Genomic DNA, 27,529 nt, shown 5'->3' with positions numbered 1-27,529 from the left:
CCGTCCCTCAGCACTGCGTCTCCTTGGTGTCGATCTGGTGTTGCCTCTGCAGCCGGAACATCAGCGCCTTCTCGCTGCGACTCACCGCGCTCGTCTCCGTCAGGTCCTCGAAGGAGCGCCGCCGCTGCTCCGAGCGCTGCGCCGGGCGGCCGAACGCCTCCTGCAGCGCCTCCTCGTCCAGGTGGGAGTCGAAGCTCGGGTCCTCCTGGATGGTGGCCATGCGGGGGGAGTCCAGAGGAGGAGGAGGAGGGGGGAGGAGGGGGAGGAGGGGCCGCCACCGCAGGAGGAGGAGGAGGATGGTGAGGAAGATGACAGCAGGAGTCTGGACCGGGGCCGAAGCCGAAGCCGGAGACCGGCGGCGTGCTGGTCTGCTGCGGACCGGACGGCTGGAAGCGCAGGTTGGTGGTCGGGAAGGTCGGAGGCTTGAAGATCCGGACGGACGCGGACTCCAGGCTGCTCAGGAGCTCGGCATTCTGGGAAAATGAACAGAGTCAGAGTCAGTCAGTCCGAGTTTGATGGTTAAAGACCCCCTCCCATGAAAATCGTGTTTTTCGTGCTTTTCACATGTTCCTGTGGCATTTTTCTTGTGTTAGAGCACATAGCAGCAGAAAAGGAAGTGCAAAATTGCATTTCAGAGTTTTTCTGCCTTCAAACTGCTGTGAACCAATGGCAGACGCAAACTGGCAGTTTCAGGGAGACTGGAGCTGACGTGTCACAGCTCCAGGGGAGGGCACTAGTGCTACAAGCTCCCGCCCCGCTCTGCATCTGGCCCAGAGGTGAAAGACTTGGCAGCTCGGTGTAGCTGTCAAGGTGTAACAGGTATAGCTCACCTGGTAGAGCAGCTTGCACCGTGAGCAAGGACTGTGTTCCAGTCTGGGGTCGATTCCCAGTGTGGAGTTTTACGCTAAACGCGCTGAATCTGTAATTGTACAATGTCCAGCTGTCAGCAAGCGGGGGGGGGGTGGGGTGCGAGGAGGTGGCTGGGCGGGTGCAGAGCAGCGCAGTCTCCGCCCACCCTCCAGAGCTGCATTGCTAATGAGCTGCTGGTTTTAAAATGACCAAAAAGGGGGAGGGGGACTTTAAAGATGAACTCTCTGTGTCTCTAACCCTCCTCTCCTCCATGTGCATTTGTTTTCAACAACGAAGCCGGTGAGAAATTAATCCATGGAGCGGTGGATAAGGTTATTTATCATCTACCATGTTACCATGTGTGTGTATTTGTGTAGTCTTATCTGTCATAAACAAGGACGCAGCAACACGCCTCCCTGGAACTAGTTACAAGTCATTGATTTAACCAGCACTAGGACTCTGGAGCTGGTTAATTAAGGGACAAATGCTGCATAGTTCCTCTTTAAAGGAGAAGACTTTTAGATTTTTTAATGTTCAACTGACGTCAACATGTCGACCTCCTCTCTCAGTCAGATCTCAGAGGGAACTGTGATGTGTTCACGTGTCTAAATTCATCTTAAAACCCCCAAAATATGGGGCGGCATTTAGCTCACTGGGTAGAGCTGCCGCCCCATGTTGAGGCTCAGTCCTGTCCCGAGTCCCGCGTCGGACGGCCCTTTCCTGCGTGTCATTCCCCCACTCTCTGCCTCCCCATTTCCTGTCTCTCTCTCGACTGCACTATCAATTAAAGGCAATAAAAGCCCAAAAAATATACTTTAAAAAAATATATATATATATATTCACTTTACAAAAGCCACCGCTCCTTTGTTCCCTCTTCATCCACATCAGGTCTCACCATCTTAATGAGTCTGAATGTTCAGGAACCAAATACAGTGAAAATATAATTGCATTCTAATTATATAAACAAAATATTAAATCCTTCAGAGGACAGGAAGTTTTTTTAAATAATTTTTCTTACGAATGACATTTCAATTCCTACCAATTCAGTGTTACGTTAGATCAATTGACATTAACGTAATTTAACCCATTTACTGTGTAATTTCTTTTACTTTGGCTACAAAGCCAGGTGGGTATCCTGCAGGTGATGATTCATATCAGACATGCAGTATTTTCCTCCTTTCGCTGCAATTTCATTGCATTAAAGCTCCAGTTGGTAAGTTGACGAAAGTGAAAGTAAACTCCGCGACTTGGTCGGAAATTTCAAGACAATACTCCGTCAGGTCCCTTTATGAACCTCTGCCAAGCGCCCCACACACACACAGACACACACAAAGTAGCCATGAACGCACCCACAGAGAAAAAAAAAAAAAAAAAAAAGATGTACCGTATCCATAGCACGACGTGTAGGAGCGGCGATTGGCTGCTCCTCCTGCTCCCTCTACCTGACTGGTGGAGAATCGTCGGGCGCGGTGGATTTTGGCAAATACGATTACAGGCTGTAGGTGGAGCCAGAGGAGTTGGATTTTGTCCTAAATTACTCATTTAATGTCTGACCATCAGAATATAGTGACAATTCCAGCAAATATGACTGAATAATTGTTACCAACTGAAGCTTTAATTGTGAAAAACAAGTAATTGTGACATCCCTAAAATACACACAATCAGATACTCACACTGGGGAAGAACAGAGACTTTGTGGTTTGCTCGTATTGTTTATCCAGCTTCTTGTCCTGAGAGAAGAAGATAAAGAAACTTTATTAATCCTGAAGGAGGTTGTTCACAGAAGAAAAGACAAAAGACAAGAGTAAACTAAACTAATCTCTGCACATCTTATAAAATATATATTTAAATGACTGTCCACCTGATCTATACAGACTAAAGACAGGAAAGACTTTATCATCTTCAGATTCTGTCTGTAGCACCTTAATCCCTTAATACTCATGAAAATACAGTGGTAATACGTCTCTGTAACGCGTCAGTCAGACAGTGTGACTGACAGTGTGTAGTTTAGTTCCTGACAGAGACAGAACGGAGCGACTCACCACACAGTGGACCAGGATGCTGATAGGAACCCAGAAGAGCAGAGAGAACGCCACCACCGACCCCACGATGTTGTCGGCCAGAAACTTCCCAAACGTGTTGATGTCCAGTTTGTCGATGAAGTCCCACAGACGCTCCACCACGTCCTGCACCTGCTTCATGCACTTCCCCTGCAGGAGACACACACACACACACACACACACACACACACACACACACAAGCTGTGTTTACACACATACACACACAAGCTTTGTTTACATGGAGCCAAATATTCAGATTAGATTCGGTTTAGAGTCCAAACTGAATGAAAATGCTCCATATAAACAGCTCAATCACAACAAACAAGCCCAAACCAAATCAAGTTTCATTCGGTTTCACAGAGGCAGAATAAACCTTTTCTTAAATCGATCAAAAGTATAAAACAATAAAATAAAATCATGTAAACAGTTGACCTGAAAGACTCATTCAGAAAGGATTCAATCAGAAAGAGGAAAAAGTCTCCATGTAAACCCACCTACACACACTCACATCCCGCTTGTCTTTAATGTGTTTTTTTTTTTTTGGGGGGGGGGGGGTTCCCCCTTTTACAAAGCATTTTATATAATAACACGTGAACATGGGGTGTTTTCTATTATAATAACACAAGGAAATAAATAATTAACCAAAAACTTAAAGCAGATAACAGCGGCACGGCCGTTTCGGCTAATGCTGTGTTCAAGGCAGGCTTTTGAAACCGTAAGTTACAGCTTCAAGTCACAACTACGACTTGGTAGCGTTCCAGGTAACCCGTAGCTCGTGTTTTTACCGTCCTGTTGTCTGTGAAAGTTCCCTATAACGGCCACTCGTAACTTCCGACCCGTGAACTCGTACCAGATCGAACTGGTATGACTTCACAGGAAGGAAAAACACAAAGTACGAGTTTCCTTGAACGCACCATGAGTTAGCAGCCCCCGCCCTTGTCAGGCATCAATTGGTCCTCGTGCTACGTCACCACATTCACGCGCATCCCTTGGCTGCACACACAGCCCTTCATGCCGTTCTCTCCCCTCATTGGATAACACTTGTATCCCACAAGGAAAATTTTCTCCTCGGGTTACAGCAGAGCAGAGTGACGGAGAGACTCGTGTTTAGGCTGAAATACTTCATGTAAGTGATTGCTGACGGAAAATAGGACTATTTAGGACTTATATTAACAAAAACATTCCACTGATATCTGCTTTAAACAAAAGAGGGGCTTTTCAGGGAAATATACCTTTCCAATGCTTTCAGATGTCTTCAAATTTGGAATGAGTGTGATGTCATACCATTCATCAACAGATGGTTTAAGCCATTTCTTTGTGATTACACCTAAACTCAGTTCCAAATAAATAGTTTTCACACTCATAGTAGTTGAGCTAGAAGTTTGTCTTCAATGTGTTTTAAAGCTGCTGTGTGTGTGTGTGTGTGTGTGTGTGTGTGTGTGTGTGTTTCCACTCACCACTCCGTCACAGAAGCCCACGGTGCAGGGTTTCCCTTTACGCAGGAACAGGAAGTTGCCCGTCTTGTCCTGGTGGGGGGCGCAGATGCCGCTGGTGCTCCGGCAGCAGACTCTGCACGACGCGTTGGTTTCTATAGAGACGAGAGGGAACAGATACAAGACTGAGACGGATGCATCATCATCATCATCACCACCACCACCTTGGTCTCACGCCGGTGTGGTCGTTACCGTTGCAGGCGCAGGGCTGCAGCTTCAGGACGGCCTGACAGAAAGGAACGCACTCCCCGTCCAGACACTCGCCGCTGTCCAGACACGCCGTCTTATCGGGAGCGTTTTCAGGAGGAGGACACTCGCTGCTGTTTCCTGTCACAACACACATAACAACACACACACGTGTAGTTTTTTGGTTATTGTTAGATGATTTGATCAGATCTGATCCAAGAGCATTTGTTGTTGTGAGTCTGTCCCTCACACACCTTGTGCTTCTGAAAGTAAACTGTAAATTATCAGTCAACATGTTGTTGTCAAGGTAACATGAAAGGGGGTAGGTGCTGTTCCATTCATGTTTATAGTATCTGGACCCTCACAGACTCTCACACTCAGTCACTTTACAGCTGACAAAGAGAGAGGGAGTGATGCTGCCTGTCGCTCAGGTGGAGCTGTGACGCAGCAGTGTGTTGATGCTGTGTGTGTGTGTGTGTGTGTGTGTGCGCGTGTTTTTTTTTTTATTTAACCTTTATTTAACCAGGCGAAATCAATTAAGAACATGTTCTTATTTACAATGATGGCCTGACAAGAGGCATAAGCTTCTTGATGGGGGGGGGCTGTGAGGGAGAAAAGATAGGTTAAAAGACAATAGCAAATATACACAACAATACAAACATTCAGCAGAAAACAAGGCATAAAAGTTAATAACAAGGATATTCAAGCATAGAAGACAAGATTATTACAAGCATAAAAGAGAGTAAATGTCTGTTACAGATATTACAGGATTCATTAGCGAGCAGTGTGTCACAGAAAGTGTCCTGGCCAACGGCGGTAGGTATGGGCGTTCAACAAGCAGAAACTGAAGAAAAGAGTTAGATAGTTGAGTAGTTAAATAGTAGGGAAGCAGCTGCAAGAATCTGTAAAAAGGTGTGAGATGGCGTCTTTGAAGGCCGGGATGGAGATGAAGTTATCCAATGTGTGTGTGTGTGTGTGTGTGTGTGTGTGTGTGTGTGTGTGTGTGTGTGTGTGTGTGTGTGTGTGTGTGTGTGACAGTAACATCTCGGCAGACGACATGCTCTACACGGAGACGGACCTGGAGGACAGCATGGAGAAGATCGAGACCATCAACTTCCACGAGGTGAAGGAAGTGGCCGGCATCAAGTTCTGGTGTTACCACGCCGGACACGTGCTGGGCGCCGCCATGTTCATGATCGAGATCGCCGGCGTCAAGGTAACGGACGCTCACCGCCACTCACATGACTCAGCTGTTCAACCCTCTGTTGGTGTTTTGTTTTTTGCTTTTTTACTTTATTTTGCAAATAAATCGATGTACAAACCAATAAGGCAAATAGTAAACTTGTAAATATAAATAAATACAAAACATAAGATATAAGAGCATGAAATAAAATAAACAAACATCAAATAAACAAGACAAAGAAAAGAAAGTATGTACAGTAAAGTAAATAAATTAGAAAAATTAAACATTTCAATCAATAATCGATGTGACCAGATCAATAAACTGAGTCTGACAAACAGGAAATCAGAAGTAAGGCTTCTAAAACATGCAGCATCCCTTCAAAATAAAAGCATGGAAATACAAATCCTTTTAAAAAAAGAAACTGTTTTTAACACCGTGTTGTCCTGCACTTTATCGTCATCATGTCTAAATGGAAGCGCATATTGATAAGTAATTTCATCAACTCACAAAAAATATTTCCCAGAATGCACCTCTTCACCTAAACTTCATTATCACATAATATCACATTATGTAAATTATAAACATATGAATCGCAGTGATTCACTCTCTCTGCTGCGACAAAGAACAGATGTTATTATGATTTATTTATCTTAGTTGGAGCAGAAACAGTGAAGATTAAAACGCAGCTGTGTTTTGATTAAAAAGTGATTGATTGAAAATCCTAATCAATAATCACAGACTTCAGGCTCCAGAGTCAATTTCTCTTCATTTGATGAGCAAAATAAACTGTTTAAAGACGTCGCCTCGGGCTTTAAGTTGAAGGATGGTTTTATAATTTTAACATTTTGTTGAATAATCCAATTAATAATAAACAAATGTATACTTTTAGATCATTTTATTCATTTGTATGTTGTGTTAATCCTATATATGCTGGTGTTGATGTATAATTAATTCAAATATCATGACAAGGAGAGTTTGAAGGTGATCCGTGACTAAATCTGAAGTTAATTCCCATCTACTGATTACCTTGTTTTAACCAGTCAACAGGCCTCCTGAGGTGTGTGTATATTAACCTACACCTGAAATACACAGCATCATAAAATATGCATGCACTTAAACTTTTATATGAAATAACAGGGTATCCACGGGGTCTTAAAAAGTCTAAAATTTGAAAATCTAAATTTTAGGCCTTAAAATGTCTTAAATTTGTTGAATTATTGTGTTCAAGTCTTAAATAATTTTAGACAGGTCTTAAATTTTCTTATGCCCACCATGGACGAGCATTTCACTCGCATTTGCCCCTAAAAAAAAATACATGTGTGAACCAGGAAAATCACAAAAAGAAAGAGCACAACCTGCGATTGGTCAAAAACTACAAATCCCACAATTCTCTGGCCTCAACAATAACAGTAGTTAGTGTAAGTAAGGGAGAGTGGAGCTGTCGGTGAAAAGAGGAAACAACGCCACGTCTGGTCCTGTTCTATGTTGTTCGTTCACACCGTCACCGTTTATTCGTTACGTCCGCGGTGTAAAAGGCCGTGACGCAAAGACGCGATTAGGCGCGAGACGCGATTAGGCGCGAGACGCGGTAGACGCGACTTTTTTTTTTTGCGACGCAATACACCCGATTTGTTTTGTGCGACGGGACCTTCGCGTCTTCGTCTATTTCATCGTGTTTGGTGGGAAGACCCACAAGGGGCTTCCCACCAAACACGAGGAACGCTTTTTTTTCGCTCGAGTTGTGACGCGCGACCAAACGCGAGATACGCGGTTTGACGCTCTTTTTGACTCGTGTCAAAAAAAATTCACGAGCCCGCCAACAACTTTTTTTTTTTTTCAAAGCAGGTTCAACTGGACTTAGTTATTTGTCTAGGAAGACGTTTCACCTCTCATCCAAGAGGCTTCATCAGTTCATGTAGCATCTGACCAGGCTGGGACTGGTCCAACTAACTGGTCTGGAGACTCAGTAGAAGTCCAGTTGCTTTCGATTTAACCTCCTTTGAAATACTATGACCTGGACAAATGAGAATATGCACAGGCCTACAACAACATTTCTGCTCTCATCGACCATGGTTGAGGTCACAACGCTGCTCTGTAGCTGCTCTGGAAGTCCGAGACACTGAGGCCAAACGCCGCCGTCGCTTCTGATCCATGTCGGCGAGTTCCGGGCTGATGAGCTACAGAGACTTTAGAGTCAAAGGAGCAGTGCGTCGCTGTGTCGGACTGTTTGGATTTAATGAAGAAGCTGCACAGAGTCAGGTGAGCAGAAGCTGCCCCCCCCCCCCTCACCGTGGAGCCGCTGCTGTCTCACAGCCGCCACCGACCCCTAGAATAAAACACCACCGACCCCTAGCGTGACGCACAGTATACTGTTATGAGACACATTATGCATCCCAACTGTCTTTTTTTTTAGAGGATTTTTTTTTTTTTACCAAGAATGCGAAAAATCATGATCCAGGGGCCAAAATTCGAAACAAATATATTTTTAATCATAATTCTCATTATTCTCCTGATGTCGGTTTAATGTAAACAGATTGAGCTGATACGCGAGAGTAATGTGACAGCGGGGCAGTGCTGCAGCTGCTGTGCTGTGATGGACCTGATCAGACTGGTGGTGGTCCACAGTCAATCAGTCCCAGATCCTCCACCGTCAGCAGATCCCCCGAAAGCCCCCGCAAATAATACATCGACAAGAAGTTAAGTGGCAAGTTGCACCTTTTCGTCGGCTTATTATTTGCGGATTTTTTTTTTTATAGCCTATATAACGTCACTGCAACATGCGGCTCTCAGTGCTTGTCGGTGTTGTGTCTATAAATTGTGAAATAACTTTTCCTCAATAGAAATATGAGACGTGGTCGATATGTTTCATTCATCCATGTTTTGGCAGACAATACAAATAACCAATGATAATGAGATTTCCACCGCGTCGAACCAATCATGTGGCTGGAATAGAGCCAGTCAACAGTAACATGTGCATTTGTTTGGGTTGCTGCAGATGTGCACATCAGCTGACACCGCCAGAGAGAGACACATAACAGCCGCTTCAAGGAGACTAGCGGACTTTTTTTTTTTTTTAATAGCCTCTTCATTCATCTTGGGCGGGGGCGGTGCGCCGTCTTATAATGTTACAGAAAACCCTGCATTATGTTTTTTACAACTCGTGTTCCTACACTATAGAGACAACTTGCTGTTGGCTCTATATTTCAAGAAACTTGTTTTCTGTTTAAAAGGCACAATTCACCCATCTTTTAACCGGGTAGTTACGTCTCCAGTCTGTCGAGCGGGCGAGCGCACAGCTGATGTGCTTCCATGACAACAGACGCACGGATTCAGTGTGGACAGAGAGCGTCAGATGTGACGCGATTGTCGGACGCTCGTTCGCGTCGCATCCAGTTAGGACACGGTGTGAGCAGCCACATCCACTGCGCTCTGGATCAGCTGATCGGTGCTCAGGTGACGTTAGATCTTCACTTTTTTAAACTCATACAAAGTGCAGCCAAACAGCAGGCTGAAGAGAGAGGACCAGCAGCAGCAGCAGCAGCTCTGACAGCTCCTCTGTGGCGCTGCAGACAGGCTGCAGGTGAGCTGGCCTGAGAGCAGAGTGCCGTCTCTTTTTTTTTTTTTTTTTTTAGCAGCCTTTGTTACAGATAGGCTACATGTCCATGTGCATGAGAACTGATTTTGAATCGAAGAGACACCCAAATATTCACATCCTTCAGTCCAGGCTTTTGAAAAGAGAGTAGCCTATAAAATCAGCTTCATGTAGCAGTTAACTTTAAAATGGTTCGAATATATTGCTGCTGAATAAATCTGAAACATGTGATGTGCATTTTTTGGGGGGAAATATGGCTTCTGATATAATAGTCTGTAGACATCATCATCATTCAACGTTTTCACATGGTCTGGTGTTAATAAAGCAAACTAAAAATCGCAAAAAGAAAATCAAGAATCGGTTGAATCGAAAATCGATTTTGAATCGAATCGTGACCCTAAAAGTCGGAATCGAATCGTGAGCCACCCAAAGATTCACATCCCTAGTACAGAGACCTGCCACAGTGTCATGGTGCATTAATATAAACTTCAACCTCAGAGCTGTCAGTCCTCAGACTGTCCTGACTGTCCCTGAACATCACACAGGGATGCAAACAGCGCGCCGAAAAGCGAAACTCGCTTTTTTCATGACCAATTGACCCTTCGCCAACTCCTCCCACAAACGGCTATTGTCCAATCCTACGTTAGCAACCGTAACTATAGGCCTGGCAAGCTTTCCGCAGTGAGTCATTACGTTTGCTTTTGTGGACACATTTTGAGACTAGGACGAAAAACATTTGTTTGTAGAGAAGGATGTTGTTGCTGCTGCTGCTACTACGGCGGCGGCGGCGGCGGCAGAAGCAATATAGAGATGTTCAGATATGAGCGGACTTTTTTTTTCGACTTGAGCAAGTGTAGATATGGGGAAAACCATATGTTCACCTCCGAAATGACAGCTGTACTTTTAGGGCGTTTACCTGGGCTTTTAGGGCTTTTACCTGGGCTTTTAGGGCTTTTACCTGGGCTTTTAGGGCTTTTACCTGGGCTTTTAGGCGAGGGATCCTCCAGGCAGGGACTGCTTTCACTGACTGATACAGCGGTGGGAGAAAACAAAACAGCAGCGAAAACTGTATGTGGTTCACAATCGCCCAAAAACTTAGAGTTTGACAACGTTTCATGACCAGTGAGATGACCTAAGTCTTGGTGGGTTGATAGACGGTAAAATTACCGGTCCTTACTGCTGCTCTGTACATTGTCCAGTCGTGTCGTTGAACAGATGTTTTATCCTCCTGCGCGAGTCACGTCACTGAAAACTATGAATGATCTTTGTGATTTCTTCTCTCTATTATCTCAGAACAGTTTATCCAGAAATTTGCTGATATTTCCTTTGAAATCGATACCAAATACTGCCAGGAGCATGGCTGGGAGTGAAAGCTTGCCCGGCGTAGCAACAGTAACCAAGGGGGCGGGGCTTACGCGAAGGGTCAATTAGGTGACTTGTGTGAATCGTTCAGATCCGAAGAGTTTTTGTTTTGAGGGGGGGGGGGTCTCAGCGTCTCAGCTGGGGTCAGTAAAATGTTTTTCTAACAGGCTGACAGTGACAATCACGTGAGGCGAACTCATTCATGGTCTCTGATTATACTGATAACAGCCGACCTCCAATGTAGACGCGCGACATGCACCCACGTTACCCAAAGCGGTGACGCCGTTTTTTCCCCCCGTGCACGTCCGCGGCGCACAGCTCCACGGACGTGCACGGTTCCCTACGTTGCTGTGTCAGGCAGGTGTTTCCATGGAGCTCTGCCCCGTTTCAGAGGTGAAGGAAGCCCTGAGTGGAAAGACGTCGCCTCCGCCATGTAGAATGTGTTCAATTAAAGTGAAACTAACACATTATATAGGCCTATATGTCCATTACACACCGAATGGGATGTTAAATCCCATGTCTTTATTTATTCAGTTTATTTTAATAGTAATAATTATGACTAACATTCAGTGAAGACCTAAAAATCAGTATCTCCAAAATTGAAATATTGCAATGGTTTTTATTTTTTTAAAGCATTTTTAATATAGAAATGTTGGCCTTCTGAAAACTGTCCATCTATATGCACTCAATACTTGGTTGGGGTTGAACTACTGGAAATTGACTTTTCTGTGATATTGTTAATGGTGAGCCCCCCCCCCCCCCGCCAGACAATACCTCTCTTTTTTGGTCCTGACCCGTTTGCATCCCTGTGTGTGTGTGTGTGTGTGTGTGTGTGTGTGTGTGTGTGTAGTTGTTGTACACAGGAGACTTCTCCCGTCAGGAGGACAGACACTTGATGGCGGCGGAGATCCCCAGCGTCAAACCAGACATCCTCATCACCGTGAGTGGAAGCATTCAAACCGTTCAAACTTTATTTAAACACAGAGCACAGACACTTAACATTGAACCTGTGTGTGTTTGTGTGTGTGTGTGTGTGTGTGTTTGTTGTGTGTGTGTGTGTGTGTCAGGAGTCGACCTACGGGACTCACATCCACGAGAAGCGGGAGGAGCGAGAGGCTCGGTTCTGCAACACGGTCCACGACATCGTCAACAGAGAAGGTCGATGTCTGATCCCCGTGTTCGCTCTGGGCCGAGCGCAGGAGCTGCTGCTCATCCTCGGTGAGACCACGGCAACAACGACGCCATGACGACGCACGGCGACCTAAGAGTGGCGCTTTCCCTTCAGCTGAGGGAAAAATAAATTCAGGCTTCAAGTTTTATTTACAAGATTAAACTAAGGGACGTGTTTCTGTCTATGGATCACACCGAAACATTTTCATTCACCATACACACTCGTTAAAGCCCCAGTGTGTAACTTATTTGGCTTTTTAGTAGCAAAAATCTAATATTGCTTTCATAAATACGTATTTCACTGAAGTCGAATCACACCCGCATACAAATGAAAGCTTTCTCGTACCTTAGAATGAGTTGTTACAAGTCGTTACAAATACATGAGTGGGCGACGCACCGAACCGAGGCGGCCATGTTGCATCGTGACCGTAGGTAACCACGGAAACTCAGCAGAGCTGTCGGCTCGGCCTGTTAAAACTGTCACCACTGTGCAGGGCTGTTGTTAGGAATTCTGGGCCCCCTTAAAGAATACTAAAGTGGGCCCCTCCCCCTAACTTTTCCAGTTTTTTTTCTTAGACTACGTATGTATTATCATTTTTTATTCAGCCTAGTAGCCTACCTTGTTTTGATGCTAATGCAACATTACACTGCAAAAACCCAAGTATCTTACCAAGAATATTTGTCTTATTTCTAGTCAAAATGTAATTTCTAGTCAAAACAAATATCATTATACCTAAAATAAGACTCAGAATATTAAAAGTAGCTTGTTTTTAGACACTTTTTACTTCTTTCAAGCATATTTTCACTTGGAATAAGTAGAAAAAATATGATAGTGGAACAAGTTTTTCTTCCTTATTACAAGCACAAAAAACTTGCTTTCACTGGCAGATTTTTCTACTTATTTCAAGTGAAAATTAGTTTGAAACAAGTGAAAATTATCTAAAAACAAGTTAATTTTTAGGTTATGAGTCTTATTTTAAGTGGAAAGAGATTAGCTTTGACTAGAAATGAGACATTTGGACAAGAAATAAGACAAATATTCTTGGAAGGATGTTGAGTTTTTACAGTGTACTATGAGTATTAGTCAGGGTCTTACACAGAATAAATCAGTCATACAAAGATTATTCTACTGGGGTTTTTTATGGGGCCCCACTGGGCGTTGGGCCCCTAGAATTATCATCACCTTTCTCCCCTATACAACGGCCCTGCCACTGTGTAGTGTGAGGAAGGACGGAGGCACTGGTGTTGCATTCAGGTGCAGTCAGGCAGACGGCCGTCGGCAAACCAACCGGATGTCATTTTACTCGACGAGAGAAAGCCGGTAAAACGTGGGTCGGGTAAACAATACGACATCACCATGACAACATATTGCTACGCCTGTATTGTTTTGCCTCGTGCTGGCGGACCACTTGTTTACATAGACGCTTGTTTATCCTGATACATGCAGCGTCTGTTGTCTGTCTGACGTCTGCCCGATTTCACCTGAATGCAACATAAAGAATACGTTCAGATATGCAACCGCACCGCTAGATGGGGGGAATTCCTACATACTATACCTTTAAAGAGGAACTATGCAAGATTTTTACCTTAAAGGGATAGTTCAACATTTTGGCAAATTGCTCCATTGCCATAATCCCTATAGTCATAGCAGTAGGTTCGTTAACTTTATTTGTGTGTGTGTGGACCAGACGAGTACTGGCAGAACCACCCGGAGCTCCATGACATCCCGATCTTCTACGCTTCGTCTCTGGCCAGGAAGTGCATGGCCGTGTACCAGACCTACATCAACGCCATGAACGACAAGATCCGCAAGGCCATCAACATCAACAACCCCTTCGTCTTCAAGCACATCAGCAACCTGAAGGTTTGTTTTGTTTTTGTTTTTACTTTTCTGTCCTGTTTTATTGTGTTGTCAGGTTTGTTCTGTCCTTTGTTTTCCGTTTTGTCTGTTTAGGTCAGTGTATTGTCAGTGTATACATTGTGTATGCTTAGGGTTGCAAAGGGGCGGAAAATTTCCAGTTTTTTATTCCAAATTGGAAAATATCCATGGGAATTATGGGAAATTATGGGAATTTATGGGGATTAACTGGAAATTTGGGGTAATTTAAACAAACTGTATCATATCCAAACATAAATGTAAATATTTTGTTTCGTCATAAGCAGACATCCATGCAAAATAACAATACAATTAAAAAACATGACATTTACACAGATTTATTTGTGAGTAGAACTTTATCAAGTTTTAATTCTTGTATGAACAATCAGCTATTTTACTGAACAACAAAAACATGAATGTTGAGTAAAATATTACTAATTGCTTATTAAGGGCCAACCTTCAATTTTGTAAATTTCGGATTTATTCCCGTTTATTCCCATAGAAAGTTTCCGATATTACCCGATACCCGATATTTTGCAACCCTATGTATGCTATTGCCTGTTTCCATTGTCGTTGTCGTTTGTTTTCTGACGTGTGTGTGTGTGTGTGTGTGTGTGTGTCAGAGCATGGACCACTTCGACGACATCGGGCCCAGCGTGGTGATGGCGTCGCCCGGCATGATGCAGAGCGGTTTGTCCCGGGAGCTGTTTGAGAGCTGGTGCACGGACAAGAGGAACGGCGTCATCATCGCCGGCTACTGTGTGGAGGGGACGCTCGCCAAGGTGGGAATCGAACCTGCGACACCTCTGGTCCCTTCTGCAGTTTTTTTTTAATTTTTATTATCACCGGAAGTGAAACGTTTCCTCCACTGGTTTTAGAAATGTCAGGTCTGTGCTCACTTTTGGAGACAAGATAAGAACAACAGAGAGTGAGAGAGTGAAATAAAATAAACAATCACAGCAATAAATAAAAATAGACAATAACAGCTGTAAAATTAGTTTGTCTGCCCCAAATGCATCTTTCTTTATTCATAACTTCTCCTTTAATCGGTATCTTACAGTTTGGTGATAATAACTGCGATGGCAAGAACAGCAACACAAATAACTCTGACTGAGAACAGTGTAATTGCTGAAACAAAATCTTTTACAGTGTGTGTGTGTGTATCTGAATAAAAACCAGAAATAAGACTCTTATTTAAATTATATTATTGATCGGCATCGATAGATATTCCCAGTATTGGATCAGTCCGGTCAGTTTTATTGATAATGTTGAGTTTAATGTGGCTACGTAACAAGAATCTGAATCTGTGACAGACGCCTGTGTTAACGACGTAGGATCGATCAGAAGAGTGTGTCGTGTTGCGTTCAAGTGCCGCTGGGATTTAATGAATTTTTAATAATATTTTTATATTATTTTAAATGATGAAACTTTTCACACAGGTTATTTAATGTACTGTGTGTGTGTGTGTGTGTGTGTGTGTGTGTGTGTGTGTTGCAGCACATCATGACGGAGCCTGATGAGATCGCCACCATGTCGGGACAGAAGCTTCCTCTCAAGATGTCGGTCGACTACATCTCCTTCTCCGCTCACACCGACTACCAGCAGACCAGCGAGTTCATCCGGGCGCTCAAACCGCCGCACGTGGTAAAAACATCACACACACACAGACACACACACTATTTAAATCCACACTATTTAATTAAATCCACAAACCTTTGGGTTTAATGCGACACACTAACAGGCAAAAACACTGTTTTTTCATGCACTGATCAATTTTGAGATTTTGGGATATTTTTCTCTCAGAAAAGTGGAAAGAAATGGTAGAAAATCCACATTAAGGTTTTTTATTTTACTTCATTTTGTCTCTTTCATCAGTAGATTTCTCCTAAATTCACCAAAAGTTATGTCAGGTATCACTGTAAAGCTCCCTCTCTCTCCTGAACAATTATGTGGATCCAAAAATTGTCGTTTCCTCCGTATCCGCGACCAATCGTAAAAGTGCGATTCACATTAATGATCTATGGAATTTTACAGTACAAATCTTTAAAGGCCGTTTTCTCAAAATGAGTTTTTCCTCAGACTCTGGACCCGAAATCTCCACTTCAGCAGCACTTACAGACACCTAACCTTCCAGTTCTATTCCTGTCTATATTCTGAAGGTTTTTACAGAGGGGATTGTTGATATATCATTCACAGCCTGATTTATACAACATTTTATTCCTAAAAACATGGAGAAATTTGAGTTTTTAGGGCTGGTGACAGTATTTTCTCATTTACAGAGTGATAAAAAGACATATCCAAAATCCTCCTCTGTAAAAACTTCTGACTCTAATATGTCAACAGAATAAAACAAGAATTTTGAAAGGTTCTTTATCCATTGTTCAGATTTCGGTTCTGGAAATGTATGCAAATTAGCGCATATTTCATCAGATATTGCCTCATTTACATATTTAAACATAAAACTTGACAAAACTTGTAATACAAAAAATATTTGTCTTAATGTGAGTGATAAACTTGGGAAGTTTCATGGTGATGTCTGTTAGTTTAAATTTCTACCCTATTCACCTGTAGTGTCCCACCTTAATGCAGTTTGTGTGTGTGTGTGTGTGTGTGTGTGTGTGTGTGTGTGTGTGTGTGTGTGTGTGTGTGTGTGTGTGTGTGTGTGTGTGTGTGTGTGTGTGTGTGTGTGCAGATCCTGGTGCACGGCGAGCAGAACGAGATGGCCCGGCTGAAGGCGGCTCTGATCCGAGAGTACGAAGACAACGACGAGGTTCACATCGAAGTCCACAACCCGCGAAACACTGAAGCCGTGACGCTGAACTTCAGAGGAGAGAAACTGGCCAAGGTGTGTGTGTGTCTGTGTGTGTGTTGTTGTTGTGTTGTTGTATTGGTGTGGGCCGTGTTGTTAACTCCCAGCATGCTTTGCTCCGCTGTGCTGTGCTGCAGGTGATGGGCGTGCTGGCGGATGAGAAGTGCTCTCAGGGTCAGAGAGTCTCTGGGATCCTGGTGAAGAGAAACTTCAGTTACCACATCCTGACGCCGTCCGACCTCTCCAGTCAGTCTGTGTGTGTGTGTGTGTGTGTGTGTGTGTGAGGTTGTGTGTGTGTGTGTGTGTGTGTGTGTGTGTGTGTATTGTCAAACACTTATTATAATTGATGAATGTTTAATGTTTTTGATCCGTCATCAAATGTTTCAAGCTGCTTCTGTCACAGAAAGTAAACCTCAACATCTGGACTGATTGGTTGGTTGGTTGGTTGATAGAAAGAAAGAAAGAAAGAAAGAAAGAAAGAAAGAAAGAAAGAAAGAAAGAAAGAAAGAAAGAAAGAAAGAAAGAAAGAAAGAAAGAAAGAAGGAAGGAAAGAAAGAAAGAGTGAAGGAAAGAAAGAAAGAGTGAAGGAAAGAAAGAAAAAGAGAGAAAGAGGTGGAAAGAAAGACAATAGCTGGGTTTCCATCCAAGTCGTATCGAATTTAAAAGCGGATTTTGTGAAAATGCGCAAAAAGCAAAGCGAATTTATGCCCGTTTCCATTCATTAGTGTTTTGCGATTAGGAGGAGTGCACCGTGAGATTACGTCATAAGAGAGCGTGAATGTATCCAACAGTTGACACTCAGCTGACACTCAACATCATGGACAATTTACGTACTTTCCGGACTATAGACGCACCTGTATAATCCGCACCAGCTACATTTTAAAAGAAAATACATATATAGGCCGCACTTTAGGTTTTCATGTTGTAACATGAGATATTTACACAGAAAGACAGTAGGAACTGTGACAGTCCGCTCGCTTTTCCGCTGTTTTGGTTATGCTCCTCTCCTCCATGTGCATCTGTTTACATACGAAGCCGGTGAAAAATCAATAAGTTACATAACGATGTTACGGCGTGTGTTTGTGTAGTCTTAACCGTCATGAACAAAACATTACGGGTTACGGAGCGCGTTTGTGTTGCGGTGCAGAGAGGAGAGCTGGGAGACCGGGGCGTCGCTGGGTGAAGTCCAGCACTTCACCCACAAACTCTGCCTCAATTCGCATAATCTGTTTCCATCACAAAAACTCGCATTTCCTTTATTCGATACGCTGACAAATCCACCCCCTCCAAGCGTGTAAACTTTTATGCGCATTTACTGCCTTTATTCGAATTTCTGGCGTTTCCATTCAAGTATTTATGCGCATTTTCACAAAATGCGCATAAGAAAAGGTGGATGGAAACCCAACTAATGAAAGACTGAAAGAAAATGCAAGAAAGGAAGACCAAGAAAATAATAATCAGAAGGAAAGAAACGAAGAAAAAAGAAAGAGGGAAGATAAAGAAAGAGAGAAAGAAAAGAAACAGGAAAAAAGGAAGATCAAGAAAGAAATAATCAAAAGGAAAGAAAATAGAGAGAAAGAAAAGAAACAAAAAGGGCAAAGAAAGAAAAAGATAGTAGGAAGAAAAAGGAAAGAAGAAATACTTAGAAATACTTAAGAAAAAGAGAGGGAAGGAAATAAAGAAAAAGAGAGAAAGAGGAGGAAAGAAAGACAATGAAAAGAAGAAAAAAATAATCAAAATAATAATAAAGACAATGAAGGTAGAAAGAAAGGAAGATCAAGGAAGAAATAATCAAAAGGAAAGAAACAAAGAAAAAAAGAGAAACAAACAAACAAAAAAGGCAAAACAAGAAAAAGATAGTAGGAAGAAAAAAGACGGACAGAAAGAGAGAAGAAATAGAAAGAAAGACAAAAGGCTACAGAAGCAAAGAAGAGAGAGAAGTGACAAAAAAGTAAAGAAAGAGAAAGACATGAACATGAAGACGTGAAGAAAGTAGAGACATAAATGATGGAGTGACTAACAGACTCCTCCTTCTCCTCTTCTTCCACATTTTCCTCCTCCTCCTCCTCCTCTCCTCCTCCTCTCCTCCTCCTCCTCCTCCTCTCCTCCTCCTCTCCTCCTCCTCCTCCTCCTCCTCCTCCTCTTCCTCCTCCTCTTCCTCTCCTCCTCCTCCTCCTCCTCCTCCTCCTCCTCCTCCTCCTCCTCCTCCTCAGACTACACCGACCTCGCCATGGGAACGGTGAAACAGACTCAGGCGATCCCGTTCACTGGACCGATCTCTCTGCTCGTCACGCAGCTGCGCAGCCTCGCGGGTGAGTTGGCTCCGCCCCCTTCGTCCTCTAACTCCTCCTCCTCCTCTTCCTCCTCTTCCTCTTCCTCCTTCCTCCTCCTCCTCCTCCTCCTCCTCCTCCTGCAGTAGCATAGATATACAGTATATATACTGACTAGATGCCGCGTTCTGCTTCTCAGCGTACGTCAACACGGCCGCCATCTTGGTCCGGGGTTCTGACCATAGACATAATATACATCTGACCAGCAGTCAGACCGGTCAGACCCTTGTAGAACTAAGTTCAGTGTGTTTATGCATGTGGGTGTGTGTCTGAGTATGTAAGTTGAAGAGTTCCAGTCCTTGAACTCGCGTGTTCGTTTGATGAAGTACGCAGGAGACGTTCAGTTACAACATTTTAGATATTTATTTATAAAAGAATCAACTAGGAAAAGAGATTGTGTACAGAGCTCCGGACCAGACTAAGTTTCCCTGACCAACATGCCGCAGCAGCATCAGTTCACGAAGTCTGATGCTGTCTACTGTCCCTGTCCGGTTTTATAGTTACTGATTACACAAATGCAAGATATGATGTAATTGATGTAATGTGCATCCTCATTGGCTGGAGTCCGTACGCCATGACCTCGTGTCTGACCCCAATCTCATGCTTGGTGCTGATTAGGGATGGGAATCGAAAACCGGTTCCTCTTCGGAACCGGTTCCAACTTGGATCAATTCCTGGAATCGTGTGCGTGTCTGCTTTAACGATTCCCTTATCGATTCCGTTTGGTTCAGAAACTCGCGCATTAATTGATTAATGACGTTACGTAACGTTCCGTTAAAATCAATCTTCATTATAAATGAGGGTGCTTAGTGTTTATATCCACGTGTCACCGTTTGTTCTCCCAAAATAAAGTTAGTGGCGTGTCTGCGTGGAGCGGAGCTGCTGACAGATGCAGCTGACAGTGACGTTTCTTCATCACTAACCTGTGAGCCAGAGCCACCCTCCGGTCCTCCCTCCCTCACGCCGTGAGGACAGGTCAACGTCTCCTGAACAGGCTACATGTCTACTCTTTCTGTTTTTCTCTCTTCATTCTAATCACTTCCTTTCAGGTTTTGCTCGTAGCCAGGTGAAACGGTAGCTGCGCCCTGTGTCTTTTCTCTGGCGCGCTCTCTCTCTTTCGCTCGCTCACTCGCTCCGCATAAAAACGAACGTTATGAAAACAATAACTAGTGAGAAGATACAGATGCATAAAAACTATGTAATGGAAACATTGTTAAATTCCTCCTGTGAGCACAGCTGCCCCACAGCCACAGTGGTCTAGTGTTAACCTGTCCAGGCAGGTCGGTCCTGTCAACTTTTTTAATGTCAGAGCCATTAATGCAGTGTTTTCAACCTTGGGGTTGGGACCCCATGTGGGGTCGCCTGGAATTCAAATGGGATCGCCTTAAATGTCTAGTAATTGATTAAAAATAAATAAATAAATAAATAAACTAATTATTTTTCACAATCTTAAACAACTATATTCTTGATAATTATAGATTATTGTGATGTTATATATCAAAGTGCCCATAAATCAGACCTTGCCTCACTCAACATAGCCTATAACAGACTCTGTAGATTTGTCCTTGGATGTCCTTTTCTTACTCATCACTGCACAATGTACACTAGACTCAACTGGCCAACATTGAACATGAGAAGACACATGCACTGGTTACAGCTGATATACAAATGTATTTATTTTAATTACCCATCCTATCTACAGCAGTATCTTATACCATATACAACAAGTTATCATATCAGACATTCATCGCAGCCCTTTTTTTCTGTTCCCAATGTCATTAAATCATTTGGTAGAAGAGCTTTTATGTTTAAAGCACCTGCAGATTGGAACAACCTTCCTGCTAATATCAGATCCAGTTCCTCTCTTGGTATTTTCAAGCATGCTTTGTCTTCTCATCTCATGGTGACCTGTTCCTGTTCTCACTGAAGACGCATTTCTGATTTGTTGATCTGTTACTTATCATTATATACTGTCTTTTTAGTCCCAGTGTTGACCTTTGTGGCCCTACTATGGTTGTTTTGTTTTGTCCCAATGTAGTTACAATAACTGTGGTTTGTCCTTGTTTGTACTATTGTTCTTGTCTTTTGGTTTGCTTGTTTTGTTTGTTTATTTGTCTGTTTGTTTTTCTATATTGTTGAGAACATGTTTGTCTGTTGAATCTATGTTTGTCTATATGTTTGGACCCCCTCGAAAACGAGATGATACATCTCAAGGGGTTTTATCCAAATAAACAAATTTCAATATATTCACTTTCTTGAATAAATCAAGATAAAATAAAATGCAGCATATACAAATATCTGAGCTTGCTCATCTTGAATGAGGGTCACCAGAAATTTGTGATGTCAAAAGGGGTCATGAGCCAAAAAAGGTTGGGAACCACTGCATTAATGCAAACAAACCCATTTCTCTTTTATTCCCTCACCCAATGAGAATCGATAAGAGAATCGATAAGGAATCGAATCGATAAGCAATATCGATAATGGAATCGGAATCGCTAAATTCTTATCAATACCCATCCCTAGTGCTGATCAGCTGTTGATAGCTCCTATTAAACAAGGGACAAGAGAAAGAGAAAAGGACAAGACACGCAACCCCCTGCATTTGTCAGCCTTCCCCTGTGTCAGCTGACTATCACAGTTACACTAGGTACGAAGACCAGATATCCCAATTGTTTATCAAACAACCAGTACACTCAGTCCCTGTGTGTAACTGCTACTCCCCTGTCATGTGTAGGCTATGTCATTCTCTGGGCTGTAAGAGCAAAACACAGTAATTACACCAATTATAGAAAAGTTGATTACATGCTTCATTATTAAACTGATTGTCACGAGCTTATCATATGTCTAAGGCAAATGTCAATATCCCAAACATTATAGCAATATACGATTTTGGGGTAAATATCACAACAAAGTGTATGTTTAATACATAAAAAAAAAATTATAAAGATTTTTTGTTGTTGTTGTATCATAAACATATGTCTGACATTTATAATAAACCAAACGGCTTGAAAATCGGTTGAATATTCAGTGAGTTATGGCGATTTTAATGGTTAATAGACGTCTGCCTCTGTTGACTAGTGCAGGAAGTAGACACAGCTTCCCCCTGACCAAGATGGCCGCCGCGTTGACGCATTCCACTCAATAGAGTTGCCTAGGAACGCGGCATCTAGTCAGTATATATATATATATATATGCTGCAGTAGAAGCTGTAACTTCCTGTTTCCTCTGTGTGTGTGTGTGTGTGTGTGTGTGTGTGTGTGTGTGTGTGTGTGTGTGTGTTGTGTGTGTGTGTGTGTGTGTGTGTGTGTGTGTGTGTGTGTGTGTGTGTGTTTCAGGCGACGTGGAGCAGGTCGAGGGGACGGAGAAAATCACGGTGAAGATCTTTAAGAGCATCACGCTGGTTCACGAGGCCGGGATGGTCGTACTGGAGGTCGGACACTCGAACGCAACACGACACTTTTTACACTCATCATCCACCACATGTCGCCTGAAGTGGCTAAAACTCACCTGTTTATCAAAACTTTATTAACTCTGAGCACACGAACACGTCTGTTTTTATTTAAACCAGTTTATAAACATTAAATATACAGTTTATGACATGGTTATGTAGCTGCAGTCAGGTTTTATTAAAGCTCAGTATTTGTTCTACATGTTTATTTCAAACTATTTTGTATATTTTATCATTTTATTTATGTTTTTAGACACAGATCTCACTCAGACCTGGTTACAGATACATTATTAGCCAGTTAATACATTCATTACACAGATATATACAATAATTATGACAATTTTTTATTTTTATCACACTTTTTCAAACACTACAAAAATCTCAACACAAATAAAACAGAGAAGAATGTAAAAACAACAGACAATTGAAGTAAAAAACTCTATGAACTAATTGATGCAGCAATAAAATTTATAAATCAATAAATAACTGAAATAAAATTATTAATAATGAAAATGTTCTCGTCTCAGTGGGTCGCCAACCCGCTCAACGACATGTACGCTGACGCCGTCACCACGGTGATCCTGGAGGTCCAGTCCAACCCCACCGCCCAGAAATGTCAGTGAACGCATCACGAGGGAATTTATTTTAATTTCACTGATGAACAGAAACTTTACTGACGCTTGTTTGTTTGTTTGTTTGTTTGTTTGTTTGTTTGTTTGTTTCAGTCCACGAGGGCAGGAAGGAAACCTTCGACATGGAGCTGTTCGTCGAGCGACTGGAGCTGATGCTGCAGTGAGTCTGAACACCTGCAAAATGGTTTTAATGGTTAAAATATCGGACAAAACTGTAGAATCTGACACTTTTTAAGTTAAAATTAAACCTAATTGATCCAAATATAAGAGAATAAAACTTTTAAATGAAGGTAGAGATTAAAGATTTTCTGTTTTCACCTGGTAAAATGTTTTTTTTTCTGTTTCAGCGACATGTTCGGGGACGACTGCGTGAATTTCAAAGACAGTAAAAGCCTGAGTGTGACGGTGGACGGAGTCACGGCGTGCATCGACCCAGAGACCAGAGTGAGTCCAGCTTCTGACATCTATTCTATACACGAACATTAAAGGGATAGTTCAATATTTTGGCAAATTCGCCTACAGTATAGGGTTGTCACGATACCAGAATTTCAGTAGTCGATACCAATACCTGTGAATTTCCACGATTCTCGATACTAATTCGATACCACGATTAAAAAAACAAAAACAAAACAGAACCCATGTACTTTTAAATTCACTACTTTATTGAAAACTGTTTCAACATCTTTTTGCACAGAATTTAATAGGGCTGCCCCCAAATAGTCGACCAAGCACTGGTTGACTAGAGCACTGGAAAAGAGAGTAACGACGCCACCATTGACTCCCGTGGTAAGGGTTTTGCGCCCCGAGTGGCAGGATATGGGTATTGCAAAAGCGCCCAGAAAACTCATTCACTCCAATGTATGTGTGTTGCCTATGTGTTAATATTTATCTGTAAAGGGTCCTCAATGATGCTATTAACGTGGGTGATCTATAAATGTCCTTAAATTATTGAAAATACCACACTTGCTCATTCACCAACAATGCAGAGATGTCAGTTCTTGGGCGCTTTTGCAAAACCCATATTCCGCCATCAGGAGGCGCTTCCATTGGACCAATGCGTGTCGTTACTCACTTTTCCAGTGCTCTATGGTTGACCAAAAAAATCATTAGCCAACCAAAATTTCAATGGTCGATTGTTCGCAGGAAAAAAAAACAAACATTTGGAGCCGTGTCTTGTTAAAATAGTCAAAATCAATATGACTGAACTGTATATGAAAGGCTATAGGGCTTTTAATTTGAAGGGCCAGATACAGGAAGTCGTGACATGATTAGTTGACTAATGACGACCAAGGGAATTATGGTGATAGGAGAATTTGCCAAAATGTTGAACTATCCCTTTAACGTCTGGTTCATCATAATGGTATTTACAGGGTTCCTACGCAAGTATGGAAAGTATGGGAAAGTATGGAATTTGATTTTATACATTTCCAGGTCTGGAAAAGTATGGAAAATGGAAATTATTGTATGGAAATGATCTGGCTTAATACTTAATACTTATCTGGGTTTGGTCTTATTATATCTGAAGTTATCTGGGTTAATTATTTTTGTATGTGCTACCTATAGCTACAATCTCCTGGAAATAATTTGGTAACATAATGGCATAGGGGAGAGTGGGGTAATTTGTGCCATGGGGCCTGGGTTAAGTTGTGCCAGTGGCAGTGCTGTCTGTGTATAGGAGAAACATGGCAGTGGGCACGGATTCGCTTGAAACTTAACATGTGTGATGAGGGACCGCCCCTGAACACACCTGCCCAGTCTGGTTGTGCTCGTAGTCTGGTGGATGAACAAAACATGGCGTTTCTTTGTGCCACAGCCCCCAGCGTGGCTCAGGCCTCCACGACTACATGGGGACAAGCGAGGGCCCGATCATCGCCGCTTCTGGCTTTAATTTTGTATTGAATGTCTTGCTTTTATATAGCATTAACATTTGTGAGATTAAAATTATCTGTTTTACTTCAATTATCAATGGCACAATTTACCCCAGTGAATTCTCTCCAATGGCACAACTTACCCCGCACCGGGGGCAAGTTGTGCCAGATTTTTTTTTTTTTTTCTAAAGCTATATTTCTGAAACAGTTGATTTAAGATTCAAAGTGATTGTTCCCAGGGATGCACAACATCCTAAACTATATGTACATTTATAAAACGGAAAGGTGAAATCCCGCAATCTGATTGGTTGTTAACCGTGGTATATTGAGCATATACCACGGCTACTATTCTAAAACCTTATCACAGCGTAGGCTATCACTCCGCGTCAGGCACGTATGACTGGTATGAATGGAAGTTGTTGTCATGTATCCATGACAACGGACTGTTGCAGTCCGTAGCCAAACACAGCTGATGTTTTTACGATGTTAAAAAACGGACTAAAGTAGTTGAATTCACATGTTTGAGGTGAACTTTCACCTGCGGGGACGGTTAACAACGGTAGAGTGGACTGAGCAGTGACATTAACCTGAAAAAAAGCGGAGGAAAAGACGAGATGCAGAGCTAATTTGGAGCTAACGTCTGGAGAGGTGGGACTATTTTTTTCACAGTGAGGCTATTTTATTGGATAATATATTTCTGGTTGAATAAAACTACATGAAATTGATTGCGTATCCCTCTTTTATATTGCCTTTATTTGTAACCGTTTTATACTGTCGTGATATATTGCTTAAATATTAGTTGGGGGCATTATTATAATCCCCTTGCTTTAAAGGCAATTTAAGTAAAAATTGGCACTACTTACCCCGCTCTCCCCTACACATTCAGAATAATGAAAACAAATGATTAATTGCATGATTTGTTTATATAATGCACAACTATTTACTCAAATATCACAAATTATTTGAATTTTTTTACCGAGAAGTCTGGAAATTAGGGTCTGGAAAAAGTATGGAATTTGGAAATTTCAAATGTGTAGGAACCCTGGGTATAAATCAATACTCAATAATCAGCTGATAACACCATGATGACCTCTGACCTCTGACCCTCAGGCCGTGACCTGCGCGGACGACGACTCTCTGAGGGAGATGGTGGAAGTGGCCGTCCACCGTCTCTACGACGCCCTAAGCCCCGCCTTCACGCCACGCCCCCTCTGTGATGTCATCAGCAGCAGCAGCAGCGCGTTGCCGTCGGTGATGTAGCGGTGGAAGATGAACTGACGTTTCTCTGTCACACTCTCTTCAGTCCTCGTAGTATCGATCGATCGGCAATAATCGGTCGATAACGGACCGATGCAGATGTTCGTTCGTTCATTTCTTTGACTCGAGGACTTTTGAGTTTTTTCCAGCTTCTTCGTTGGAAACTTGGTTCCAAAGGAATCGGCTTCAGGAGACGGACCACCAATACCTTTATTGATTGATTGTTTTTGTACTTGATTTGTCTATAAAACAAAAGTTTGAGTTCTTCACAAGGAAAATAAACATTTGTCCAGAGAGAGAGAGAGAGAGAGAGGGTCACTGAGTTTCTGTCCTCGAAGATAAAAAAGTGAGTTAGATTTAATGTGAGTGAAACAACAATGACATCATCAATACTGAAGATAATTTATCAATCATCTTGTTTTCTATGAAACAAAATTAAGGTTAAAATCATCAAAAATGTTTGTATTGTTAAATAAAAGCAGAAAATTGTTGCATTTTAGAAACTGGAGGCAGAATTTTTTTTTTTTCTTTCATTAATTTAGATTTTCTACAAGAATTTATCTGCAAAATATTTTAATTATTGATAAATAATTTAGAGTATTTTCTTTTTTACACTAACTTTAATATTTTTTGGCTACAGGTTTTATGTTTTTATGATGCAAGTCGATCTCATCTTGGTCTGAATATTGATATTTTTAGATTAAAATATAAAAATAAAACCACCAGAGATTAAAATAGTCAATAAATTACATTAAAGCAGAATATTTAAAAATGTTTTTGACAAAATAATGATCCATTAATGAGAACCATGAGATCTTGCTGAAAGCTCAGGAAGAAACGTGAGTTGATAAAATATCAGAATATCAATAAAAACTCTTTATCGATCAGCACTTTAAATCAGACAGTAGAACAACGACACAGTGACGTTAACAACATGACTCTCAACCGACCTTTAATTGGATCAATACAGACGATCGTCAGCATGTACATAACACACAGACACACACATCACAGTGTACAGGACTCAACACACACACACACACACAGTATCAGATAGACACAATATTAAAAATACTGACAAGTGCATTTGAATACCACAGGAGAAGAGAAGGCACGTTGAGCTCTGACATGTCAAAAATAAACATTTAAAACGATAATATGGCTTCAATCAATCAACAAAAAAACAAAAAAAAACACAAAACTTACCACAAAATAAATCTGACACAGTAAAAACATGTGATGAGAATAAACTCTGGTACCAAACAGCTCGAGTGACACAAACCAAACAGCTGAAAACACTCTGAAGTTTAACATCTGTGTCTTTATCCCCCCCCCCCAAAAAAAAAACAGACAGTCACAAAAATAAAAGCAACAAAAGCAACAACACAACGATATTTTATACAAAGATATATA

At 42.1% G+C, this 27,529-nt stretch overlaps 1 protein-coding gene and 1 pseudogene across 1 annotated transcript; one reads left to right on the top strand and one right to left on the bottom strand.

Annotated features, from left to right (window-relative positions):
- LOC146968569 (disintegrin and metalloproteinase domain-containing protein 17-like) lies at positions 1-4,746 on the bottom strand (annotated as a pseudogene).
- Positions 4,747-5,630: 884 nt separating this feature from the next.
- Positions 5,631-26,407, top strand: LOC146968568 (cleavage and polyadenylation specificity factor subunit 3-like). Its single transcript, XM_085759676.1, has 14 exons — positions 5,631-5,805; positions 11,577-11,666; positions 11,794-11,944; positions 13,585-13,760; positions 14,396-14,554; positions 15,270-15,416; positions 16,465-16,617; positions 16,719-16,827; positions 18,795-18,893; positions 22,247-22,341; positions 22,887-22,974; positions 23,085-23,151; positions 23,339-23,435; positions 25,970-26,407. Exons 1-14 carry the CDS (start codon positions 5,647-5,649, stop codon positions 26,117-26,119), a joined length of 1,740 nt encoding a protein of 579 aa, XP_085615802.1. The 5' UTR covers positions 5,631-5,646; the 3' UTR covers positions 26,120-26,407.
- The last annotated feature ends 1,122 nt before the right edge of the window (positions 26,408-27,529 follow it).

The sequence above is a fragment of the Trachurus japonicus genome, chromosome 18 (assembly GCF_045865225.1).
Source record: "Trachurus japonicus isolate A0001 chromosome 18, Traja_1.0".
NCBI classification, from domain to species: domain Eukaryota; kingdom Metazoa; phylum Chordata; class Actinopteri; order Carangiformes; family Carangidae; genus Trachurus; species Trachurus japonicus.
The sequence above is the reverse complement of the archived record's forward strand: the minus strand, read 5'-3'. Positions and strand labels throughout refer to the sequence as shown.

What these genes read in the sequence shown, in the direction of transcription:
- LOC146968568 (XM_085759676.1), top strand. Translation starts at nt 5,647, where the DNA reads ATGCTCTACACGGAGACGGACCTGGAGGACAGCATGGAGAAGATCGAG. An exon ending in GACGCCGTCCGACCTCTCCA is followed by an intron (nt 16,828 to 18,794) that starts GTCAGTCTGTGT and finishes CCTCCTCCTCAG; the next exon opens with ACTACACCGACCTCGCCATG. An exon ending in CCGGGATGGTCGTACTGGAG is followed by an intron (nt 22,342 to 22,886) that starts GTCGGACACTCG and finishes TTCTCGTCTCAG; the next exon opens with TGGGTCGCCAACCCGCTCAA.